Genomic DNA, 24,151 nt, shown 5'->3' with positions numbered 1-24,151 from the left:
TGACAAGTTATTTAATACATAAATTATAAAATAGCCGAATTATTTTATTGTCTATGGAGTGCGCCAAATTCAAAATTATAGATTTATCGACTGGTCTAAAAATAAACAACCCAATTTGAGTTTCTGCCAAATTACACTAGATTCGTAACCTCAAATTGTAATTTTATAATTACATGTCATTCAATAACTATTTTTCCTTTTAATCAATACTCTTATTTTAATATTATACTCTTCTTCAATAGATTGATATCGGTGCCTACTCAAAAATGAAAGGAATTAAATTGGCCAAAACAAATGTTGAAATGCCCATGTTAGGTTTAGGTACTTGGCAGGTTGTGAAATAATTAATGATAAATAGTAACATTAATAGACAATATCAAAATATGAGGTGAGAATAGTTATGATATAATTTTATTATTGATGTCTTTCTTGCACGTTGTAGGCACAAACCAAAGATATTGAGACTGCTGTAAATACTGCATTAGAATCTGGATATCGTTTGATAGACACCGCATTCAATTATAATAATGAAGAAATAATTGGTAAAATTATTAAAAGCTGGATTGATGATAGGAAAATTGAGCGAAGTGAACTTTTTATTACAACTAAGGTAAATAAATACTATATAACAGTCGCGGAGGGTGAAGGTAGAGTATAGACTGTGGAGATCCGACAAAGACAGTGCACATTTTGTCAGTCATACTTATGTATATTTATGTTGGATTTCCACGGCCTACCTCCACTCTTTGCTCTGCTATTTAATGTTTCCCCCTTTTTATTTCAAATTAATGATTGATTATATTATAGAATACCTATTGATACACCCCTGTTACAGGCGGGCTTCTCCCGGTGTAAAATAATCATTTAGTAGTCATAAGTCGAAACGTAACCCTGACCTCTAGAAACGGCTTCATAAAACATCTAATCTGATTCCTTGCTCAACTACGTAATTTTATTTTTTTTTATTCATGAGTAAAGGCCTTCATCCGGTGCGTGAAAATCACTTACTGGGCGGAGGTGTAATTAAGATAGATTTTAAAGTATAAATGATGATGGATGAAAGAGATAATTTTAAGATTAAATATAAGTACTTATTCATACATAATAAATTTTGCCGCGCTTGCCGGCAACGTTCAAATTTCCACGCGCCTGCGCCGGGGTGGTCCTCGTGATTCGTCAAATCAAAAAACATCACGCGATAAAATTTGGCCAATCACGAGAGTCCTTTTTATTGGACGGCGTGGGTACGCGAAGTTTGAAAAAGAAAAAAAAGTTAGTGAGCGTCCCTTTTCCAACATGTACGGACCTGCGAAACTTATTGTTAAAACAAAATATGTAAACGTGTAAAGAAAATGTAAAATATAAGATAATACTAAGTTACGCACGAGACAGACGTGGTTTCATTTAATTTCTCCTCAATTTAAAATATCTTTTTTTGTGAATCCGGGGTTCGATGGACACTTGAGCTAGCCGCTGGAACCCCGGGTATCTCACTATCAACAATTAAAAAAGTATAGAATAATACCTATATTGTCAAGTTTTGGTTAAAAAAACCAGGTAAAACCCCTCATACACAGCTATTTCAGTTTCCACCTGTACTCGTACGATTGAATTCAACACAATTCAGAGGAAAATTGAACTATAAATTATTTTCAGCTTCCTCATGTTGCCAACAGAGCAAGTGACGTGGAGAAGTTCTTGAAGATCTCTTTGGAAAAATTACAATTGGCGTATGTTGACCTTTATCTTATTCACGTGCCTTTCGGTTTCATTTGCGATGAAAAAACATTGTCACCAAAAATTTTGCCTGATGGGGATTTCGAACTGGACCTGATGACTGAGCACATTTCAACATGGAGGGTATGTTATCACCGATTATCATTTTAGAATCTAAGCAATGCCATTTTAGTAGCTTGTTAAATGCAAAATCTTCAAAAAAAAGTTTGGCATGATCTCGGCTGTGAATTGTATCATTTACCACTCCACTCCTTGAAAGGAAATCACACCTCATAGCTCTCTGTTGTCCATTGGAAGATAACCCAATGTCTAAAAGTTGCATTAGGTAGGTACCTACTATGGTTATATTATGTCTAATCCCTGGATTGAAAAATTTGGATCAGGTATATAATCAGGCGACAGGCGAAGGCAACCAATTCAGGCGAAACATGATAACTGAACATTATTTTCAAAAATAATCAGATATTTTGTTAAAATTTTCATCAACATCCATTTTATACAAAGACTAAAATGGGTTTTCACATACTTTTAAATCCCAACGATTCGTAAAACTTTTCTCTAAAATATTGTGTTTCAGGTATCATCTATTGAACAAATAATATGCCACATTCGCATGCGGAAATTTTTGTCATTTATGTTGATTTTAATTGTTCAAAGTCAATAGATAAGTGGGAACCAAATTTTAAACGAAGTTGGTCAACTTAGAAAATGAATTGATCGGATTGAGGTTTTTTCAACATTGGTCGATTCAACGGTGAATCATCATTCGAGTCAACTGTTTGCCTAGCAAGTTGCCCAGAGTAACCAAGGTGATAACTCACATCGGCACATCAACCTTTTTTGTTTCATTTGACGCTATCTTGATTATGACTATCAGTTCAACTTAAATCGATACATGGGAACACTCTTTTTGATTTCTTGTCCAAAATTTTAACATACTGTTGAACGACAAAAATCGCCACGTGAGAATGTGGCAATACCCATATTGTGGTTCTGGTTTATCTGTTTTAAGGCGATGGAAATGATCAAAGAAAAGGGGCTGGCGAAAAATATCGGGTTGTCAAACTTCAACGCAGAGCAAATTGATAAAATATGTCGGAATTGTACTTTCAAACCTCAAGTGCTGCAAGTGGAATGCCATGTTTATCTGCAGCAGGCGTCTCTGCGGAGCTATTGTGCTCAAAACGATATTGCAGTGATGGCATACAGCCCGCTCGGGAGCCCAGGGTCTCAGACACACTTCACAACTAAATACAATTACAAGTAATGTATAAATATTATAATTCTTCTGAATGAGCAAGAATTTAGTTTTTCACAATCACGATGTACTCTATTATCAAATGGTTAATAAAATTCACTGTCTGCGTCTGCAGTGGAGTAGTGTACAACACATCCATCTCGCTGTAGGTCGTTGAAAATCCTCAAAAAAGTCTGTTAAGATAACTTCCACTAAGGCAGGTGCTTCGCTAGTCCTGAGCTAGATGCTATGCTTGTCTACTAAAAACACTACTGCCACATTGCACGCTAAGTGCTTAGGGACAAATTCATTTGACATTTGGGAGCGCTCTAGTCAACAACGATATGTCACTCTCAAAACTAACCAGAAAGCTACTTCTCGCAGAGAATTTAAGTTTAACATTTCTAAAGTCTCAAATTCGCACTTGTTGGGTGCATAATGTCAATCCATCCCATGCGTCATTATTCATAAACTCAAAATATACGGTGTTTGACGTTTTTCATACTGAAGAAACATCCGTCATCTTGCAAAATCCATAGGCAATGGCAAAATCACTAAGTGACACAATAAAAATAACCAACACGTTTGTTCGCCGGGAGACTCACGAGGTGACTCATAATCACATAGTGAGGCGCGAAGCGTGCAGTGTGACCATTGCGATTAGAATAGTGTGCGTTCGTTCACTAGGATATGTCACCTAGCACGTAGCCACCAAGCAAGGCACCTGCCTATGTGGCCGAAGCCTTAGTGGAAGCCGATATCACTTAGAAGCGAAAATAACCATTTACCATTGTTCCCTAACATAGAGGGCTTTCAAGTTTTCTAACCAATTGTATATCCACCCTTTCAGTCAACAAATGGTGAAGTGGTTGTCAAGCACAAGTAAAGAGAGCCATGGGTGTGGGTTCAATGCCACATTCGGAAAAATCATACAAGGGTAGAAACGATAATTAAAACAAGACCAATATGTTCAACTCTTTTATTGTTTTCAGGCTACAAAATTTTCCAGACATTATCGGCCATCCGACTGTACAACAGTTATCAACAAAACATTCAAAGAGCCCTGCTCAAATACTGCTTAGATATCTAATACAAAATAACATCGTTGCCATACCAAAAAGTTGTAGCCCGGTGAGAATCAAAGAAAACATCAGAATATTTGACTTTGAATTGGACTCTCCAGATATGCAGTCGTTGAAGGAATTGGATCAAGACGAGGGCGGAAGGATAATTAATTTTAATTTCTGGAAAGGCGTCGAGAAACATCCAGAATATCCCTTCATAGCAAAAGTATAAATAGATAAGAAATAACATCAAATTGTATTTTACCACTGGCGCACACACACATTGAAAATTTATTTCTTGGTTGCATTTATAATGAATGCCATTTATTTCCAGAAAAAAAAGGAAATTACTATTGATTTACGAACGCACAAATGTACATAAACTTCCATAAAGGGAAGCTATAATTAAACGATACATACCATAGGCATGTGCACACTGATTAATTGTCGACAAGCAAAATAAATTTACGAAAGTTTTAAAGTTGATAATGTAAAGTTTTAAATTTTATAATATGATTTTATATTATGAATATTTAATATGATTGCCTTCTGTTTGGGCAGGCCAGAAACGCACCGACATAAACACAATTTTTTAATAGGTACGCACTTTTGCATTGACTAAGTCAGGTTTGGTAGAATTACAGTGTATTTACCTTACTGCGGTAATTTTTTAATGGGAGATGAGCACTTTGTGAGATATTTGAGATGATGAGGATTGAACAAATACAAGTGCACTGGTGATCAAGTTGAGTAAATCAACATCAAAGTTCAATACACAATAAATCGTAAATATGCATAATAATAATAATAAATGACCTTTGAATGAAAAAATATTGATATTTTTGTATTTTTAATAGAGTAGGAATTTAATTGTTTATTGTTTTTTGGATTTTCACATAGTTTTCACTAGAGAACCAATGCCAAACAATTGTGTTGGCAAATTTATATATTTCGTATTTTTCTTCTAGCTACTTGGTAACTTCAATTTATGGATTAATATGAATGAATGGCATATGGTATTTGCAGATTTTAATTTGAAAGAATTGTATCGGAAGTTTGGTATGATCGGAAACGAAATTGATGAAAATCAAAAAAAAAAAAAAATTTCCCCTGTACATTTCATATTTCGTAATTTGAATTTATTTTCGATTTTGGAATTCGTATTAACGAGGTTTTACTGCAACTCATTTTTTAATTATTTGTCACTTGTACTTGTATAATCAGAACCTCAATTATATAATATATACACCATACATAACAATGAATGGTAAAGAACCTGATTGAAGAACTGAAAATTTTCACATATTCCATGAAAATGTAGAGAATTCACCTCAGTAAATAAAAATAAACAAATATGAAACGGCACAAGTTCAAGACAACGAATTAGCTATGCACAAGTTACCCGTAATGTTAGCAAATAGATCAAATGTTCGGGGTTATGATAGGCGGTAGAGCATTTTTCTCTGCATGCGATGCTGCAGTTCTCCCCGTCGGATCATGGTATGTATCACTTTCAAGATGGATCTCTCAGGGTACTTCTGTCGGAGGAAGTCTTGGATGATGTTCTGCTCCGATACCTGCGAGCCGACAGCGAACCGCCTCTTCAGCTGCTTTTCAATACGGGACAGCGTTTCATGGTCCTCTTCCGTTGTGAATCCTTCAGCACCTGATTCAAGATATGCAATATTAATCAGTGACGACAAACAAAATGATTGCTTCAAAGTATGACTTGGCAATCAAAAGAATCTGTGAATATTTATATGGGGACAGCTTTTTACTAAAATTTAATAGTTAACGATTTGTAATGAATACACATTTCTTTAATTTTTGTATTAAATCAAAATCTTTTATCATGAAAATATTTAGTATGTTGCCGGTTTTACATTGCACACATATTGTATGTATGTCAGTGGCAAAGGGTGGAGGTAGGCTGTTAAGATCCACCATAAACAGTGCACACTAAACTATGTCTAGGTAATGACCAAAATTTACAAGTACCTAGATAAAGATATTAAGTACCTACCAACAATAAATATGAAATTTATTCGTAACAATAAAAATACACCTTTATGACTGGGACTAGAATAATTACGCCCACGGTGGCCGCGCGGCATAAGCGTTGGACTATCATGCCGTGGGTCCCAGGTTCGAATCCTGGGTCTGGCAAGTACACATATTGTTTTTCAATATGTGTGTGAGTCAGGGTATGGACCTAATAGGTTGAGCAAGTGGCTGACATCCATTTCTCGTAAAAACAAAATCTGTTAATACAAACCTCTACTCTGTGGAGACCCATATGATCATATTAGGATCGGACATGGTCGAAGAAGAATAATGTGTGAGTTATCACTAAACACATAATATGAGGCGTCTAATTCCAAAAAGCGATAAGTCCATATTTGGTCAAAATCGAGAAAAAAATATGCACGTATTCTTTGTATAATTTTACACAATATGTATTGATCTATAAATTCGCAAAGCGCGGCGACAAAACCCTACGAAAAAAAACATTTTAAGTCTCGATTCATTACAAAAAGCGCCAAGTCCGTGTTTCATATTATTTAAAGCATGGTTGATTTCGCGCGTGTTTAAGTCAACCAATAAGGGAACGTTTAATATTGGAAATGGCGTCTCCGATGCTGTAGCATCCGGTAAACTCATGACAGTGCCATGGAAATATGCGCCTTATGCGAAATAAATTAAAAAGTGAGGTACAAGTAGCGCTACGTCCAATTTTATTTTGCCTATATTTATTACATTTAAGAGTTTATCGGCTGAAACAAATTGCCATTTGGTTCTAATTTTGACATAGAATACAACGGAAAAATAATCTCAGGTGAAAACAAATAATTAAAGCTTGATACATAAAAATGTTGTTTCCCGCAAATATCGAATTGTGGACCTGTTGCTTTTTGTAATTAGATGCCTCATATATTTGTTGCAACTGATATGTATTAAAAATCAAATACAAGCTGTTTATAAAAATTACAGAAATTAAATTAACACTGTGTGACAACTTTCGGCTTCATATTTGGATATTCCCAACATAGATATACATACATACAAAGTCTACACCAGTGGCGAAGACTCCATACTAGGCGATTATTTAAAGCCTATCTTTACAAGAATAATATTTTTTAATTGCATATTGACATATTTATAGAATCACTTTAGGTGTTTTATATTCTATAAAAATAATTTAATTCGCCAAGGACAGATGTCGTATACTTATGTAGGAATGTATTATACAGGTTACAAAACAATCTGCAAAGGTGTAAAAAAATATACCACAGCGCGCAGCGCCATCTGTCTTGACGTAAATAAATGTCGATTATTTGTCAAGGAATTTTGATATTTTTTCGTATGGACTTTACCTCACATAACCTCAGTCAATATCGAATTGTATGAAATATGGTAAGCTCCTTTCTTAAGAAGAAAGAGCCTAAAACCTTCGTGCATAATATTGTTGTCATGACTGCACTTTGTCCAAAATAATTAATAATTGGATAATTTAAAAAAAATATTTCTATGGCATTTAAGCATATTAATAAATATAGATTGTTTTTAAAAATAAAAAAAAGTTTATCCAATGATTTTTGATGTGTATGTTTTTAAAAATATGTAATTTAAACTCATCGCTTAATTTTATGACGTCAGTGAGTTTTTGAAGTTTCATTGTATTAGTGTGTACCTATTCATTAGTAGTAATATAGTATTATCTTCTTATTTCTCGTAAGTATACCTGATAAGTGTGCTCTTTTTCTCAGATCTCCATAGCCTACCTCTTTCCAATACTCACCTTTCGCCACTGGTGTACGCATACTATTATTTTGTATTAATTATGTTCCACTTTGATATTAGTTTTAACGCACAATTTAATGAAAATATATTTCAAATTAAAAAAAAAACATTCATGAGAGATTAGTTTACCGGCAAGACTTCCGGACATGGCAGCGTCCAACGTTGAGACTTGGAAGAGTCGAAGAGCTTCGTTGACGTGGACCTCTGTGGCGAAAGGCTGCAGCTGCATTTTGGCAAGGGATTCGGAGATGCGAATAACAGCCTCCAATTGCCTGGGTAAACAAACAAAACACAATTTGTCAACATCTACCAAATATATTTTCGAAGCAATACAGAAATTTTACATACATAGTAAACATAATAAACAGACATAGTAAAAATGACATGTAAATTTGTCAAACATGAGATTCAAACACGTGACACGTGGCTTTAGAAGTGGGCATTCTGCCACTCAACCATAGCAGGTATCTAAGATTACACACCCCTTTACCCAAACCTAACCTCACCATTCCACCATGGCTATCTGATTACTTTACCTACTCACTGTATTTACTTGATGCCTGTATAAAATACATATTTATATGACACCTGCCACTTCTGTGTTATGCGTCCGGAAATTGGCTACATAACCCATAAGCAGATGTATTTAAGTAGGTAAGTGAATAGATACCTGACAGTAATGGGTATAGAGAGTCGCTTCTCGATAAGTTTTTCCTGGGCGAGGGTGCCGCTCCGCATGAGGACGTAACGGCTGCGCAGCTTCTCTCCCGCGCTGGCTGATAGACGAGGACCGCATCGGGTGCGGCAGAAGCTGATAAAGCGCTTCAGGAAAGGCAGAGACAGTTCCCCTTCCTTGGGCTCTGCGGTCGCTTGAGCCGCATTCATATGCACCGCCATTATATGCTTCGCTAACGTCTGTAATCACATACAACTCTATCAAGAATCAATCCAAAGCCCACGTTGTATTCTAATGTCTTTAATTTGCAACGCTTAGTACCCCGTACAAGATACATATGTACGTGAACACATGAACATTGTAAGAAACTGTTTGCAAGTTGTATAATCAAATTTTTTACGTTAATATTTACAACAGTAGTGAAGAGAGAGAGCAGGAATTTGGCATAAATAATGCACACTTTATTAGTCATACTTATATTTTGTATTCATTGAACTTAGAAAACAAATTGCAGATGGTGCGCTGTCAGTTTTAAAAATTCAATTAAACCCTGCCTATGATATACAGTAATGTAGCAATCATATCACTAAGCATGGTGAGACACTTTAATATGTATGTTTTGTTGTCAAAACAAAACAACGTGGTGGAAACGATTGTCTGCGTTTCCTCTATCATAATCTAGATCAATATGGTTAAATATGATTTGTTTAATTGCGACTATGTCTCTTGTAATGTATGAACTGCATTTGCATAAATAGCAAGGACAATTCATAAATCCTCACTCCACTCGAGTCCACCATTCCGAGCACTACTCACATCCGTCCGTCACTGTCATCTTTATCATTCGAACGATAAATAATCTCTCTCCTCACAACAACCAAGCAACATGATTTTAATATCCCTGAGTTACGTGATAGTGACGTTACAAAAATAGCTGAAGTCGAATTCGCGGAAGTCGGGGTACAACTTTCTATATGAATTTTGTTTAATTGGGATCAAGAACTAACAAAAACATTAGTTTGGAAGAAATATATTTAATAAAATTGCAGTTCTTTGTACATTTAATATCGTCGGTGTTTTGTAAAAAGGGCGAATCAACCATTTTGGTGAAATTGAGATTTTAATGAAAATACAACATGTACCCCACTAGCTTTGTTGTGTAAAAACGGCGAATTTGTATCTCCACAGGAAAGTACTTAAAAACGATAAAGGGTGAATATCCATTTAAGTAGTATTACGAATAAAAAGCGAATGTGACATATTAGGCCTTTTAAAATATTATATAATAATGCCTATTATAATGACAGTATTCTTTCTAAACTTTATTATAAACTTGTTAGATATTTATAATCATCCACAGGTAATAAACAAAATGTCAAAAGTTAAAAATCCTCCTGTAAAATAGCATTTTGGTTAATTCGCTCTTTTTACAAAACACTGACGATATGTACAAAATATAAAATAAATAAATGAGTTACGTAAACAAGTTATTTCGATGTCGAGGGCTTCATAAAATCTAACAAATTCGTCTGACGACATGATGCCTTCTTTTTTTCACAAAGAATTTCTTCATGAAAGATAATATTCTAAACGCGTTCTTTGTTGGAGTCTGTTTTCTAAAATTTTAAGCCTTTTTCAATTGAGTTGAGACCTTCTGTCAACCTTGCAATTGTCGTGTGCATTTCTGGTGGAACTGGGTCTGAAGTGACAGATAAAGAATCGCGTAAGTCCGAATTTGTGTAAGTCGGAGTATTACTGTTCATAATTTGAAAACACCTTATCGATAATAATATCTTTCCATGGCAATACTGATTTTGCAATTTTTTTTTTGATACTTTGATATCGATATTTTCTTTCAATATGATGACATTATACATACCGGTCCACCAAGAAAGATACTGAAAAATACAAAGTCGCGCCTTTACTATTTTGAGAAACAAACATGACGCATCTTGAAACAGAAATGGTCATTAACTTTTTTTGAACATAGGTACTATTGTTCTTACCATGTCTCTGTTTTGGTCGTGCTCATCCTTAACAATGAATATCATATCGAAACGAGAAAGAATTGTCGGCATAAAATCAATGTTCTCTTCTCCTTTGGTATCGTCCCAGCGACCGAATATGGAATTAGCAGCCGCCAGTACCGAGCAACGGGAATTCAATGTAGTTGTTATTCCAGCCTGAAAACAAACACAAAACACACAAGTTTAAATTTATTAATGTTTTCATGAGAAAGAGCGATTCACAGTTCTATGAATTTGATATGCAGGGTAGCATTGTACACATGATGGTACAATAACCTATATTTGAGTGACATTTGAGAATGTCAAAGAACAGACTTGTGCTTGGACATCAATGAGGACAGAAGAGAACCAAATCGCTTCACGTAGGTATTGATATATCCCACATGTGTAAGGTGAGTTTACGACAGTAGCATCATACTTCTTTGTTTCCATTTAACTAAGAATACAAATGGCAGATGGTGTTGGTTAGTTTTAAAATTCAATTAAACCTCGTGTACCACGAAACCATATATATGTACGATTTAATGGCATAATTTTAGTTTAGAAGAATACTTTTTATCTATTATAGTTTGGTTTAGGCATGGTTTAATTCAATAAAAAAAAAACTAACCACCTGCGATTTGTATTCTTAGTTCAATGAAAACAAATAAGTATGTCTGACAAAGTTTCTCAAAGCTCTATTTTTGTCGGATCTCCACAGTCTACCTCCACTCTTCACAGCCGGTTTAGGAGGATGATGTATTTTTTAATTCTTAAGGGGGGACATGCTCAGCGTAAGTCAAAATGCAGCTTTTGTTCTATTTTCAAAGCATGATCCTGGACATTCCTTAAACGTTGTAGATAATCTATTTATATAATTTTGAAGCCTTATTATCCTTTATATTTATTTTAAACATTTGATGACTACATAAAGTATTTTTATTACATAAAATAGTATTCTTTTAAACCTTTCGCTCTAATGTTTTAGAATATAGTCATATTTCAGAACATAAATGTGCAGTGGTGTTAAGATTTTTTACGTTTATTAATTTTTAAACGCATTTATAAAACCATCAGTATAATTTATGTCAACATTATTATAGTGAAATATTTACAATAAAAAATTATATTGATAATCTCTGTGATCCCAAATTTGACAAGAATTAGGCATTTTATTATTCAAAAATTGGGCAAGATTAACACATTTGAAGATAATTCTAAAGCTACTAATTATAAGCTATGTGACCATTCAAGTGTGATAAACATCCTACGAATAATGATTGATTTATAATAATTATTGACCTAAGAATAAGGTAGTGTTTTTTTGAAATACACCATTTCTTTTGGCATTCCCCAGTGGTTAAGCTACAACATACGGCCGTAGCCATAAATTGACAAACTAAAATTGAAGAAGGGAGTAAAATGATGTTAACGCGCGTAACTTTTATGTAATAAAAATACTTTATGCAGTCATCAAATGTTAAAAATAAATATAAAGGATAATAAGGCTTCAAAATTATATAAATAGATTATCTACAACGTTTAAGGAATGTCCAGGATCATGCTTTGAAAATAGAAAAAAAGCTCCATTTTGACCCACGCTGAGCACGTCCGCCCGAGTTTTATTTTGCTCATCCAGCATATATTTTTCTTATTATGCTGTTTTTTATTTTATTGAAGTATAATATTTGGTTCATGTTAAAAAGGCTAATGCACTTTAGCCGCTTCGGAACATTTTAAAATATGTGGTTGTGTAATTGCATTTTTTGGTTAATGTTTGTTGATACACTGAATACCTTTAATTTTACCTCGAACACCATTTGAAAAACGCTACTATAGAGCATCACACTGCCTTTAACCTTAGTGATAGGTAAAGGGCCCGCTTCAGGATGTGGGTACCATGGAAATCACTATATACTTTTATTCAAATATATGAAGTATTTACAGTAGGTAAATTGTTTGGCAAAAAGTGAGTTCCGGCACCTTTTTTTAAAAAAAAAAAAAGCCCTGGGTACAAGTAATTATAATTTAATGCGCTTACTTTCTAAATGTATTAAGAGCGTACATAAGTGAAACGGCAAATAATTTTCAACTGCATGTGGAACGAAATTACGGCCGCGTTGCCATTCGGAGAGAGATAGTCAAGGTGTCTGCACGTCGAATCGTTTTGTCATGGTGTCGGATGAAAATATTATTAAATCGTGTAAAGATGACTAAAAAACTTTACGTACGTACTTAAAAAAGAAAACACGTCAATGAATACACTATTATTATTACGAATATAATAATAAACATAACATAAAAAGGATGCATGTTGAACTTTTATGACAATTTATATTTCGTTCGGCTTGCGTAATTGGCACCCGCGACCCGCAATCCACGCATCGCCTAGTCACGATCTTTTTAGACCATGCTTCAGCTGAGGTATAGCCTTAATAGTGAGTAGGTACCTGGATAGGTATTCAATGTATTTTACAAGTTTTTACAAACACTTATCATCGTCGTCAGTGTGCATTTATTGTGTCTGAAGCATAGATTAGGTCTAAGGCAAAACCTAGGTTGCAAGAAACGACTCAAATGGAATATCAACAAACTTATATCAATTAAAACTCATTTAATCAGTTTGAGTTGAATGTACCTAGACTGCTTCCTTTTCTGCATAACACCAGCCAGTTTTGAGGTGATCAAAGATTCATCATCAGGCACAGGCCGCACAGGTAAACCTTGTAATACTCAAAATCATACCTATAGAGTACAGAATATTCTTAACGATAAATATCCATTTGTTATTACATGAAGGGAATTAATCAAGATACTTGTTTGACTAATTCCATGATACCTACATCTTTTAAATTTGTTTGTTCCATTATAACTCAAAAAGAACTACAGTAAAACCTCGTTAATACGAATTCCAAGGGACCGAAAATCTAAAAAAAATTCGAATTACGAATAATGAAATGTATGGGGGAAAAATATTAAAATTTTGAAAGAAAAAAAAAAATTTGATTTTCATTAATTTTGTTTCCGATCATAGATCCTGCCTATAGGTGCCTACAGAATTGGGTCATAAAATGTCAGGATTATTTTTATTACCTTCTTAAAATAATAATTTTTGATTTATTAAGAAAAGTCTGTCACAATTTTCAATGACTATCTCATGAAATAGTGTACTTTATTACGATTAATTGAATATTTTTGTATGCCACGGACTCTGAAATCATTTTGAATTACGAAATTCGAATTAAAGAAATGGTTTTATATGAAAATAATGATGTTGAAGGGACTTTTTATTCAGGAAAATTTCGAATTACGGCGAATTTCGAATTATCAGTGTTCTTACTAACGAGATTTTACTGTACCTAGCTAGACGATACCGATAAAAGTGATAAAACTTGCGCGGATTATCGTTGTTTGTACCAATTTAGTAGATTTTCATCCTATCGTAATCGTTGCACACCAAACGTCAAATGCAATGCAAAATGCAACCAAGGAATTAGGTGCGAAAGCGTCACGTGGTCACTTCACAGCGCATGCGTGTGGATGATTCGGTATATAATTACAGCGGCTCGCTGTAAGTCACTTCACCCGTGCTGTACTGTTTCTAACAAGTACCTAATATTTTCTTTATATTTCCATGTAAAGTTGTGAACAACTTGAACCATTAATTTGTAATGTAGACAAAATTTTCTAGTCAGTTAAACTGGAAATTATTGTTAAAAACAAACTGATGAAATGGATAAATTACCTTTGCAATGGATATAGTCTGCTGTTCCATGGCCTCGTGAATAGCGACTCGGTCATCCTCTCTCATTTTGTCGAACTCGTCGATGCAGACTACTCCACCATCAGCCAGCACCATGGCTCCGCCCTCCATCACAAAATTACGCTGCAATTCAAGATTATCAATTAATTAATCATAAAACTCTTTCGACAAAAACTACATATTTAAGCTTACGAACCATTGCAATAAATTGCAAAAACAGAAAACAAACTTACCGTGGCAGGATCTCTTATGACAGAAGCTGTTAATCCGGCGGCACTGGAGCCTTTCCCTGAAGTGTAAACACCAATCGGGGATACCTTCTCCACGAATTTCAAGAGCTGCGACTTCGCGGTACCCGGGTCTCCCAAGAGTAACACATTGATGTCACCTCTCCTTGTCAGACCATCGGGCAAACGCTTCCGTGAACCTAAAAAGGAAAAATCCTTTTAATATTACACGATTGATGACACTTCTGATTTGTCCGTTTAGTTATAAAAGTTTGAATTAATAAAAGTCTTAAAAAGTCACAATATGTAAAGTTATTTTAGTCTATTAATTTAATACTGTGTATAGATAAACACGAATTTACATATTGTCATTGAATTATAAATTACCGCCAAATAAGAGGCACGCAATAGACTTCTTGATATCCTTGGCACCGAAGATGCTCGGGGCTATGGAGGTTGCTATTCTTTCGTAGATATCGGGGGATGCCGCCAAACGCCTGAACTGTTCCTCCTCTGTGGCAGAAATGGGCTGGTTTGTGATGTTACCGAGACCATCGCCGTCCACTTTTATGCCGACTAACCTCAGATACGCAGAGCGGACACCGACGATTGCTCTCTCTTTCCCATCACGCTGTAACAAAGACGATTAGTTTTATAACTGGTTTTGTTTATTGATTCCACGTATTTATTGTATCACAAAGATAACGCGGCATGCACAAGATGTTGTATGCTTATTAACATGTTGGGTTAGGTTAGAATATTGATGCCCAACAAAGTACCACGGGCTGCGTCAAAAGTATGATATGAACACTTGACATAATTAATAGGATTTTGAAGGGGTGGTCTTATTTAACCTTGTGGTGGAATCCATAGCTCGTGAAACCAACATAAGAGGATGGGTAGATAACAGTACAACGCAGATGTGCGCTTATACTGACGACATAGTAATTACAAGCAGATCCAAACAGAGGATGATCGACCATGGTGGCACTATGAAAATAAAAGCAGAAAATGCTGGGCTGCAAATAAACCAGTCAAAAACTAAATATATGGTCAGCACACGCGATCAGGTACCGCTGCAGAATATAGACATAGGACAGCATGCATATGAAGGGGTGGACAAGTTCACGTATCTCGGATCCAGCTTAAATACCCAAAATAAGACAGCAGAGGAGATAAAAATCCGTCTTATCTCCGGGAATAAATGCTGGCATGCCTGCAAGCGACTGGTGGGGTCGAAAATTCTAGGCCGAAGAAGTAAACTTCTAATTTATAAAACAATTATAAGGCCAGTGATCACTTATGGCTGTGAGACTTGGTGCTTAACTCAAAACGAGGAAAACAAATTAACTGTCTTCGAGCGCAAAATACTCCGCAAAATCTTTGGACCCACGTTGGAAAATGGTAACTACAGAATAAAAATGAACCACGAGTTGGAAGAGCTGATTGAACAGCAAACAATCATAAGATACTGTAAGTCCCAAAGACTACGATGGGCGGGACATGTGGAGAGAATGCCTGAAGTTAGAGCGCCAAGGATCATGACAAAGTGGCTACCCCAACGGAAGAGACCCAGAGGCCGTCCAAGAAGGAGATGGGCTGACGCCGTAGAAGTTGACAGGCTTCATATAGGAAGACCCGGTAACTGGAGAAGTGTGGCGAGAGACCGGAGTGAGTGGAGAACGGTTGTGGAGGAGGCCAAATCCCACCCCGGGATGTAGCGCCATGGAAGAAGAAGAAGGTCTTAACCCATTGGACCAAATCGCCGCCGTTACAGGATGCAGGACATGGTGAAAATCAAACAGTTTTAATCATATTTTGATTGTTTAAAGTTGAAATTCCTTAATAATAGATGTAGCTATCATTTTATGATGTTAGTTATATGCAGTGGTGGCTCGTAGATATTATATCTGGGGGTGCTGCGGTTGATGAAAAATAAAAGATTATTTGTATTATATTTTACTATTAACATCAAAATTATTAAAATTAAATATTTGTTTAAATTATTTAAAGTGTTTTTATTTCATTATAAAATTGATTATTCTGTCTTTTTTCCTTCAAAGAAGGTCTATCACCTTTTAGTTGCTCTCAACATCTGTCGCGACTCGCGTCCCGCAACGCTACTAGCTCAGAATCGCTGTCCCAACAACGTTCGAAACACGAAAATAGTATTTTCGTATTAGTATTACATACTGTCTAAGCAGCAGTACCAGACTAAGTTCTGAGCAGCGAGCCCTGCTCCCTTTGTTTATGAAAAATGATGGCTTCTGACAGCCATTTCAGGAAACATACCTAGCTTCAGAACAAACTAATCGTTACATCACCTAAGATCACCATTTTATTTTCCATTAACTCCTTCAGTATCATGTTTTAACATGGAGAAACATTGAAAAAAAAATAACCACAAATACTAATTAAAAAGATTGAATATCTTTTGCCAAAATCTACAATTTTTTTGCAAAAAATGTGTGTACATACCTTACTGGCTTTTGAAATTTTCTTAATGGAATATATTGCAAGAACTGAAGCCCTAGTTCCTGGAACTGCTCGCTCACAGAGATATCTAGAAAAAAAATTATTACAATATAGAATCATCTCAATATTTACGATTTATATTTTAATTAAAATAAATACTGCAAAAAAATATTACCTCTCGCAGTAGAGTTGGACATGACGAGGCACTTCTCCTTGGGGTATGCTTTCAGGAAGTTCTTGGAGTTTCAGAACCTAAAATTATGATAAATAATTTAAAAAAATATTAAATTAGAAATGCTAATAACATCCAGTTCATATTATAGTTCATACAATAATATACTGTTCATACAGTTCTGAAACCCGCAACATTGTTTAGACCAGTGGTTCTTAACCTTTTCGAAGTCACGGTGCACTTTTGACGTTGACTTATGGATCAGTTATTCTAATCTATAATATTAGATCTATTTGCGTAAGAAGTCTGATAACTAAATCGGACATGCATTTAATGTAATGTAACATTGTATCTACGTATCTTTAATGACCTTATGAATCCACGACACTGTCCTTTAATAACTTATTTATTCTAAATCAATGTCATTTGATAATTGAAGAGTGACATTCCAAACCGGCCTTAGTCCAAAATTACAAATTTTCATGTTGAGATAGAGTGTGCTGAGATCTATATTCTCACTAAAACTTATATTTTACGAAAAATCCTAAGTCTCTTAAATTTGATGTCGAAATGTGCCTTTTTTCTCAAAACAGCACTAAGGTAACAGTTGATTCTTTCCAAACTGGCCTAAGGATATATGCGCATGCGCAGTTGAACTCTTTTTGCTACATTTACGCTCCAAGCGGCCATAATATAATATTGTAGCACGTCAGATTAGAAATGTCAGACGAAATATTAGAGAATTTGTGTTTTATAAGTTCATGTGCACATCAGTAAACTATTTTTTTATTGAAAATGATCCTACATTGTAGTATTATTATATAATATATTATTATGCTGTAAAAGTTACAATGTTTACATTTTTATCAAAAAATGCATTAAGTGAAAGAAATTTTATATTATTTTTATTCATTAATCATCCCAACAGACCTGTCCATGACCACATTCTATTACACAATCATAATTGTATACACAAAAGACACTCAACTTTACTTTATTGTGTCCCAAACTGTACTTAGTACAGACTTAGGGCCATTTTGAAAAAAAAGTCAGTTTTTGAATGAATTTTTTTGAAGTTTTACTTTACTTTTTAATGTTATTTATATATTATGTTTTCGAGTCTCTGAATTTTCTATGAAATTGCCAAACATTATAGTACCGAAAAATTAAGAGGTAAATTGCAAATCACAAAAATATGATTATCTCAAAATCAAATTTTTAGACTTAGGCCGGTTTAGAATGTCACTCTTCAATTGAATACAGCTCAAAAATATAAACTATTAAAATTAAAATGCCACTATTGCTTGTAAAAAGTTATATCATATTGACAAATGTTGATATTAGATACCATTAAATTCATAAAAAATTTTTTAGCACTACAACAGGCCACGAGACCCAATGACAGTAATGTAGTAATAGAAGTGAAACAAACACCCAGACTTTGCGAAAATCACATTGAATTAAACCCGAAGCTGCCGGAGTAAAGGCCAGCGGTAAAGAGTTGTCAAAGTGGGACAGTATGTATATTGCAGTTATATGCCACCCTATTTCGTATAGAGTTATATTGTATAAAATTTTAACAAAGAATTTCAGAATCGGATGGATGCCTTTTGTAATATGCTGAGTAAAAATTTTAATTAAATCACCTGATAATCAACACACTGGCACTTGTCAGGAACTATAAAATATGGATCCAATGGGCACTTTGGTCTACCAGCCTGTTCACTGAAAAAACCATTAACAAATACATATTATTATGAAGTAGTGATTATTATTTTTAGATACAAATACATTACTAATGAAAACTATTATGTACACGTTTGCAAAACCCCAACGCCAACTATGTCAGGCAGTGACCTGAAACTGTAAACTTCAATGATATTGCCAGTTATTCCTCATACTTGGAATGCAATATGCTAAACTGTATGTAGAAAATGATGATTGTTACATATTGAAAGAAATGCTAATAATTTGAAAGAAATATGCAATTGAAAATCTTCATGAATGATCTTCGCGAACAGAATACCGCATTACATTTGAAGATAACCGATAACTACCACTACCATCAAAGTTGACAGTTCCGCGTCACGGTCAGACTATAGTGGGCCTTGGATGCACTTATACAAATGCTGACTTCTCAAAGTTTTTCACAGATTGTTGGAGCGGAGCTCAGAGCACTGGAGCAATGTGATTCTACCCGGAGCAACTCAAAAAAGGGTCCGCTCCAGCGCTCTGGTTTTCAAGCCCAGCATAACAAACGCCATGAAGACTCAGATGTGAGCCTTCTATAGCGTCCACAAAGGACACCGTATATTGTTTATCGACTATTACTTAGGAATAAGATTGGAACTAACGTGTTGCACTTCCTCGGCATGACATATCCTTCAAGTCCTGGCTTTACGGCTAAATTGGGTATCACATTTCTGCATGAGCGGCACTGGATTGAAATCTTAGTCGCTTTGGCTTTTATTCCTGATGCGGATACAATAATGCCAGGTATTTTGACTAGCCGTGATACAGTATCTGACTGAAATAAAAATAAATGACAATTAACTTATTTAGTGCTAACACCGCGACTGGCGCGTTTGGAGTCATTAGCCATTAGATATAATTAACGTGTTATTTAAATGTGGTAATTAAAAGGTTAGCAGTGATTGTGTTTAATGAATTGTTTAATGTTTGATAATATTTTTATATTATTTTTACTGCTTCTACAATCCGAAAGATCTGAATCTTGACCACCTCACGAAGATGTTTCATAACAGTTTTTTTTGTACGAATTTGTAACAGCAACAACAACCAGTTGTTCAGTGAGGCAGATATTCTTGAATGGCTTAGGATTCCTGGCTTTCCATATGACCAAAAGCTTCATTTTCTGTGTCTCGGTTGCATTGGAGCACGGCATAATTGTGCTGCGGTCCTTGGGCACTTTCCTCCCTGGTACATTACTTTCTTCGCGATGAACGTATGATTTACGAAGGAGAAGTTTCCAAAATAAACCCGTCTCATCTGCGTTGTATACTTGTACGCGGCGGACTACTGAATTTGACAATCGAATACCGGTGAATTATAGAGCTTGATTTTGTGCTTTCAACTAGTAAAAATAACAGCAGATTATAGTAGTTGTCGGATAATCGAGCAGCGGATTACTGTGTACTGTAGTGTATATTCACCGACAGCAATATCAGAATATTAGTATTGACTGACAACTATAACTTGAGGTTAACCATGGTGCCAGTGTCACAATGTGAGTATTGCCAATGTATTGTGAGCTATTGGTTGTCACTTCAGTTTTGTAAATATAACTTCACTGTCCGAGTGCACACTATTATTTTCAGTTAAAAATCATTTAATTCTCTCCCAACAGACAGTCTTTGCCAATGTAATATGTTGGTTATGCCAACATGAACATCAACACAAGGACAAAAAATACAATGCACCCCAAACAACAATGTAATTGACATAATCTTGAGAAATAAATATAGTAAATATACAGTACTCCATATCATCACTTGGAAAAAAAGAAAAAAACGTCAAACCAGCTGAAACCTTCTTGTTTTGACAATTAATTGTTTCAGATATATATTTCAGCGCTTCCTTCATTCGCTTCTTAGTGTATTGTCAAAAGAAAATAAAAACTGAGATTTTGGCACTAAATTCTGTATGGCTAGCATTAAAAAATATATTTGCAATGTAATATTGTAGTGAGTGGGTTAAAATGTGAAATAAAACCTACTTTCATGTCTCGAAGGGACGACGGGGTAGAATCAGAAGAGAGAAGGACTTGAATGTCTTCAACTTTTTCTTCCCCTTCAGGCCTAGGTGATGTCACTTCATCAGCTACCTGAAAGAGTTTGTGGGTTTTAAATAATCAATTAGATGTGATGGACTGGTAAAAAAAACTGCAGAGGAATGTTTTGTAATTGTGCCGCAGATGCCGCTTTGAGCTTTTATGTTTTTTTTTTACGAAAACAGTTGATTCGATGTAGACAATTATAATATATACCCTTTTCTGTCGGCGCATGGGTTTTTCGATCCAATTGTTAATTTAATATTTTCATACATTTTGATGTATCATTATCACAAACAAAGAATATATTAAGTAATAATAGGTTGGGGTCGGTTAGATTAGGTTAGGTTTGGTTCGGTCTAAAAAGAAAGTTATAAAATCTCATGACGGCAGCTGCGGCACATTTACCGAATGTTTAAAATCCAGTGCATACCTCTTTTGCTGCTTCTTCAAGAATTGGAATGTGTTCTGCGGGCTGTTTGTACAACTTTTCGGCCAGCATCTCATCAAAGTTGGCCAAATCTCCTGTGTTGATCTCCAACCAGAACTGCCCGAGGTTATACTGGCGTTTAAGGGCATCTCTGAAAGATAAGCGTCTTATTACAACAACCCAGTTACAACTTTCTCACTCGTCACTTTATGCAATACAAAGTAGCACAATCAAAAGCTCTTTTAGCAGAGGTATAAGATAACAGTCATATTATCTTATACCTCTGCTATAATATACATCTATTGCTATATTAATTTAAAATGTATGTTTTCCGAGTGGAAAAAGAAAAATCTCACCTGTATTTGTAGTTAAAGTTGTCTTCGTGGAACTGGCGAATGAACTCCTTGAACCGTTTCTTTACTCCTTGCAGATTTACTTGGGATTCACTCTGCGGCTCGTCACCAAAATTATCAGAGAAAAATACACCCGGATCATCAAAACCTTCCATGGTTTTATGTAGTTCAAATGAAAATAACGAAACTGAAAAAGTTTTGATAGGCGCTCGGTCTGTTGGTTTAGTTTGACAAAAGTATATTAGTCTATGAGTTTGACTTTTGACAGCAACGCGGAGTTTGGCGCGAAAACTGATATTGAAATGCTTACACAACTAAAAAACATTTATTGTCTATGAAAATACTAAAAAAATAGTTTTCCCCACAAACAATAATTTTTCAACAACACAAGGGCCCACATGCCAACGATGGTCAAAATAATCTATATTTATATAATTTTGAAGCCTTATTATCCTTTATATTTATTTTAAACATTTGATGACTGCATAAAGTATTTTTATTACATAACACATTCTTTTAAACCTCTCGATCAAATGTTTTAGAATTTAGTCATATTTCACCCCAATCAAACCATATCAAACTATATCAAACCCAAAAAATCTTAAGGCCATCCTCCCACGGCGCAACTTATGTCCGTCGAAACTGAAACTAAAATTCCAGCCAGTATCTAGCTAATGTATTTCAATGGCGGCTCGCTGACGGCGAGACTGGAATCTCTCAGCTTCAAAACGGTCGCGAAGAGATGCGACATGCTAGTCGCGCGGTCTCTGAAGTTTCCAGTCACCGTAAAACAGTAGTACCAACATCATTAGATTTCGGTGAAAAATCATATTTTCTTACCAAAACTGGTAGCACTTCGTAAAGCCGCTAGCGTCATATCGTAAAAACCAAAACAACCAGAGACGTCAAAAGTAAATATTAATCGGAAAATTAAAATAACATAATTGTAAACGCTGCAGCGCGCGTATTGTCAGTTTTTGTACAACACAGCTGACAGTCCAGTTTGATAGTTTGAGGTTATGTGATTATTATTTCAACTGGGTTTCAGTAGCGCCGTGTGCGAAGCATCACATTGGTCAGTTTATGAGTTCCTTCACAAACCAGTTCCATCAGATTCCATCCTCCCACGGCGCAACTGAAATCTGATGGAACTGGTTTGTGAAGGAACTCATAAACTGACCAATGTGATGCTTCGCACACGGCGCTACTGAAACCCAGTTGAAATAATAATCACATAACCTCAAACTATCAAACTGGACTGTCAACCGTGTTGTACAAAAACTGACAACACGCGCGCTGCAGCGTTTACATAAGGTTATTTTGATTTTCCAATTAATATTTAACCAATTTTGGTAGGAAAATATGATTTTTCACCGAAATCTAATGATGTTGGTACCACTGTTTTACGGTGACTGGAAACTTCAGAGACCGCGCGACTAGCATGTCGCATCTCTTCGCGACCGTTTTGAAGCTGAGAGATTCCAGTCTCGCCGTCAGCGAGCCGCCATTGAAATACATTAGCTAGATACTGGCTGGAATTTTAGTTTCAGTTCCGACGGACATAAGTTGCGCCGTGGGAGGATGGCTTTAAGATTTTTTGGGTTTATTATTTTTTAAACGCATTTATTAAACCATTAGTAAAATTTATGTTGACATTGTTATAGTGAAATATTTAAGTACGATAAAAAAAATACCTATACTTATAACTAATCTCTGTGATCCCAAATTTGACAAGAATTAGGCATTTTATTATTCAAAATTGTGCAAGATTAACACATTTGAAGATAATTATAAAGATACCGATTATAAACTATGTCTTTGACTATTCAAATCTGATAAACATCCTACGAATAATGATTGTTTTATAAAATAATTACTGACCTAAGAATACAGTAGTATTTTTTTTAATACACCATTTCTATTGACATTTCCCAGTGGTTAGGCAACAGCATACGACCGTAGCCATAAATTGACAAACTATAAGTGAAGTAGGGAGTAAGATCATGTTAACGCGCGTGTATGACCACCATAAAATATCTATTTTCACCTTCGTCGGGTATGTGGGCCGTTAATGAATCGTTTTTGGTAATTTATTCAATGAATTATTTCCTTTTTTTCAATCATTGAAAGGAGTTTTACCTACCAATAAAACTCTTATTATTCATGTTGACTTTGAAGTCCTTGAGATAGGGTTTGCTCTTCCTTCTTCGCGTGAGGTGTTATTCTACTGATTTATTTTCCTTTTTCTTGTCGTTGGTCATTCCTCCCTTTTTATTTACTGGTCATACCCGCGCGTCCCTTTTTTATGTAGGGAGTTTGGGACCCTTTGTCTTCATTATGATATGGCTCAAGGAACCAGGTAGAAGTTACCTGGACTTCAAAGTCAACATGAATAATAAGAGTTTTATTGGTAGGTAGGT

General features: G+C 35.2%; 2 protein-coding genes across 3 annotated transcripts; one reads left to right on the top strand and one right to left on the bottom strand.

Moving 5' to 3' along the window:
- Positions 1–107: 107 nt before the first annotated feature.
- LOC147071251 (1,5-anhydro-D-fructose reductase-like) lies at positions 108–4,912 on the top strand. 2 transcript variants are annotated; one of them, XM_085947879.1, is made up of 6 exons: positions 108–157; positions 243–332; positions 443–610; positions 1,657–1,860; positions 2,750–3,000; positions 3,967–4,608. In XM_085947879.1, the coding sequence occupies exons 2-6, from the start codon at positions 267–269 to the stop codon at positions 4,268–4,270; spliced, it is 993 nt and encodes a 330-aa protein (XP_085804005.1). In that variant the 5' UTR covers positions 108–157; positions 243–266; the 3' UTR covers positions 4,271–4,608. The 2 variants fall into 2 exon arrangements, with proteins under 2 accessions (XP_085804005.1, XP_085804004.1); XM_085947878.1 differs by having other exon boundaries at positions 134–332; positions 3,967–4,912.
- Mcm5 (Minichromosome maintenance 5) lies at positions 4,886–22,010 on the bottom strand. The gene is made up of 14 exons (XM_085947877.1): positions 21,735–22,010; positions 21,382–21,529; positions 20,895–21,002; positions 19,513–19,685; positions 18,805–18,883; positions 17,162–17,238; positions 16,990–17,074; positions 14,899–15,142; positions 14,518–14,711; positions 14,267–14,407; positions 10,522–10,698; positions 8,510–8,754; positions 7,969–8,111; positions 4,886–5,704 (listed from the first exon to the last, which is right to left on the bottom strand). The coding sequence occupies exons 1-14, from the start codon at positions 21,884–21,886 to the stop codon at positions 5,475–5,477; spliced, it is 2,196 nt and encodes a 731-aa protein (XP_085804003.1). The 5' UTR covers positions 21,887–22,010; the 3' UTR covers positions 4,886–5,474.
- Positions 22,011–24,151: the final 2,141 nt, after the last annotated feature.

The sequence above is a fragment of the Rhyacophila brunnea genome, unplaced genomic scaffold (assembly GCF_057557595.1).
Source record: "Rhyacophila brunnea isolate RB1 unplaced genomic scaffold, BYU_Rbru_1.0 scaffold_20, whole genome shotgun sequence".
NCBI lineage: Eukaryota > Metazoa > Arthropoda > Insecta > Trichoptera > Rhyacophilidae > Rhyacophila > Rhyacophila brunnea.
The sequence above is the reverse complement of the archived record's forward strand: the minus strand, read 5'-3'. Positions and strand labels throughout refer to the sequence as shown.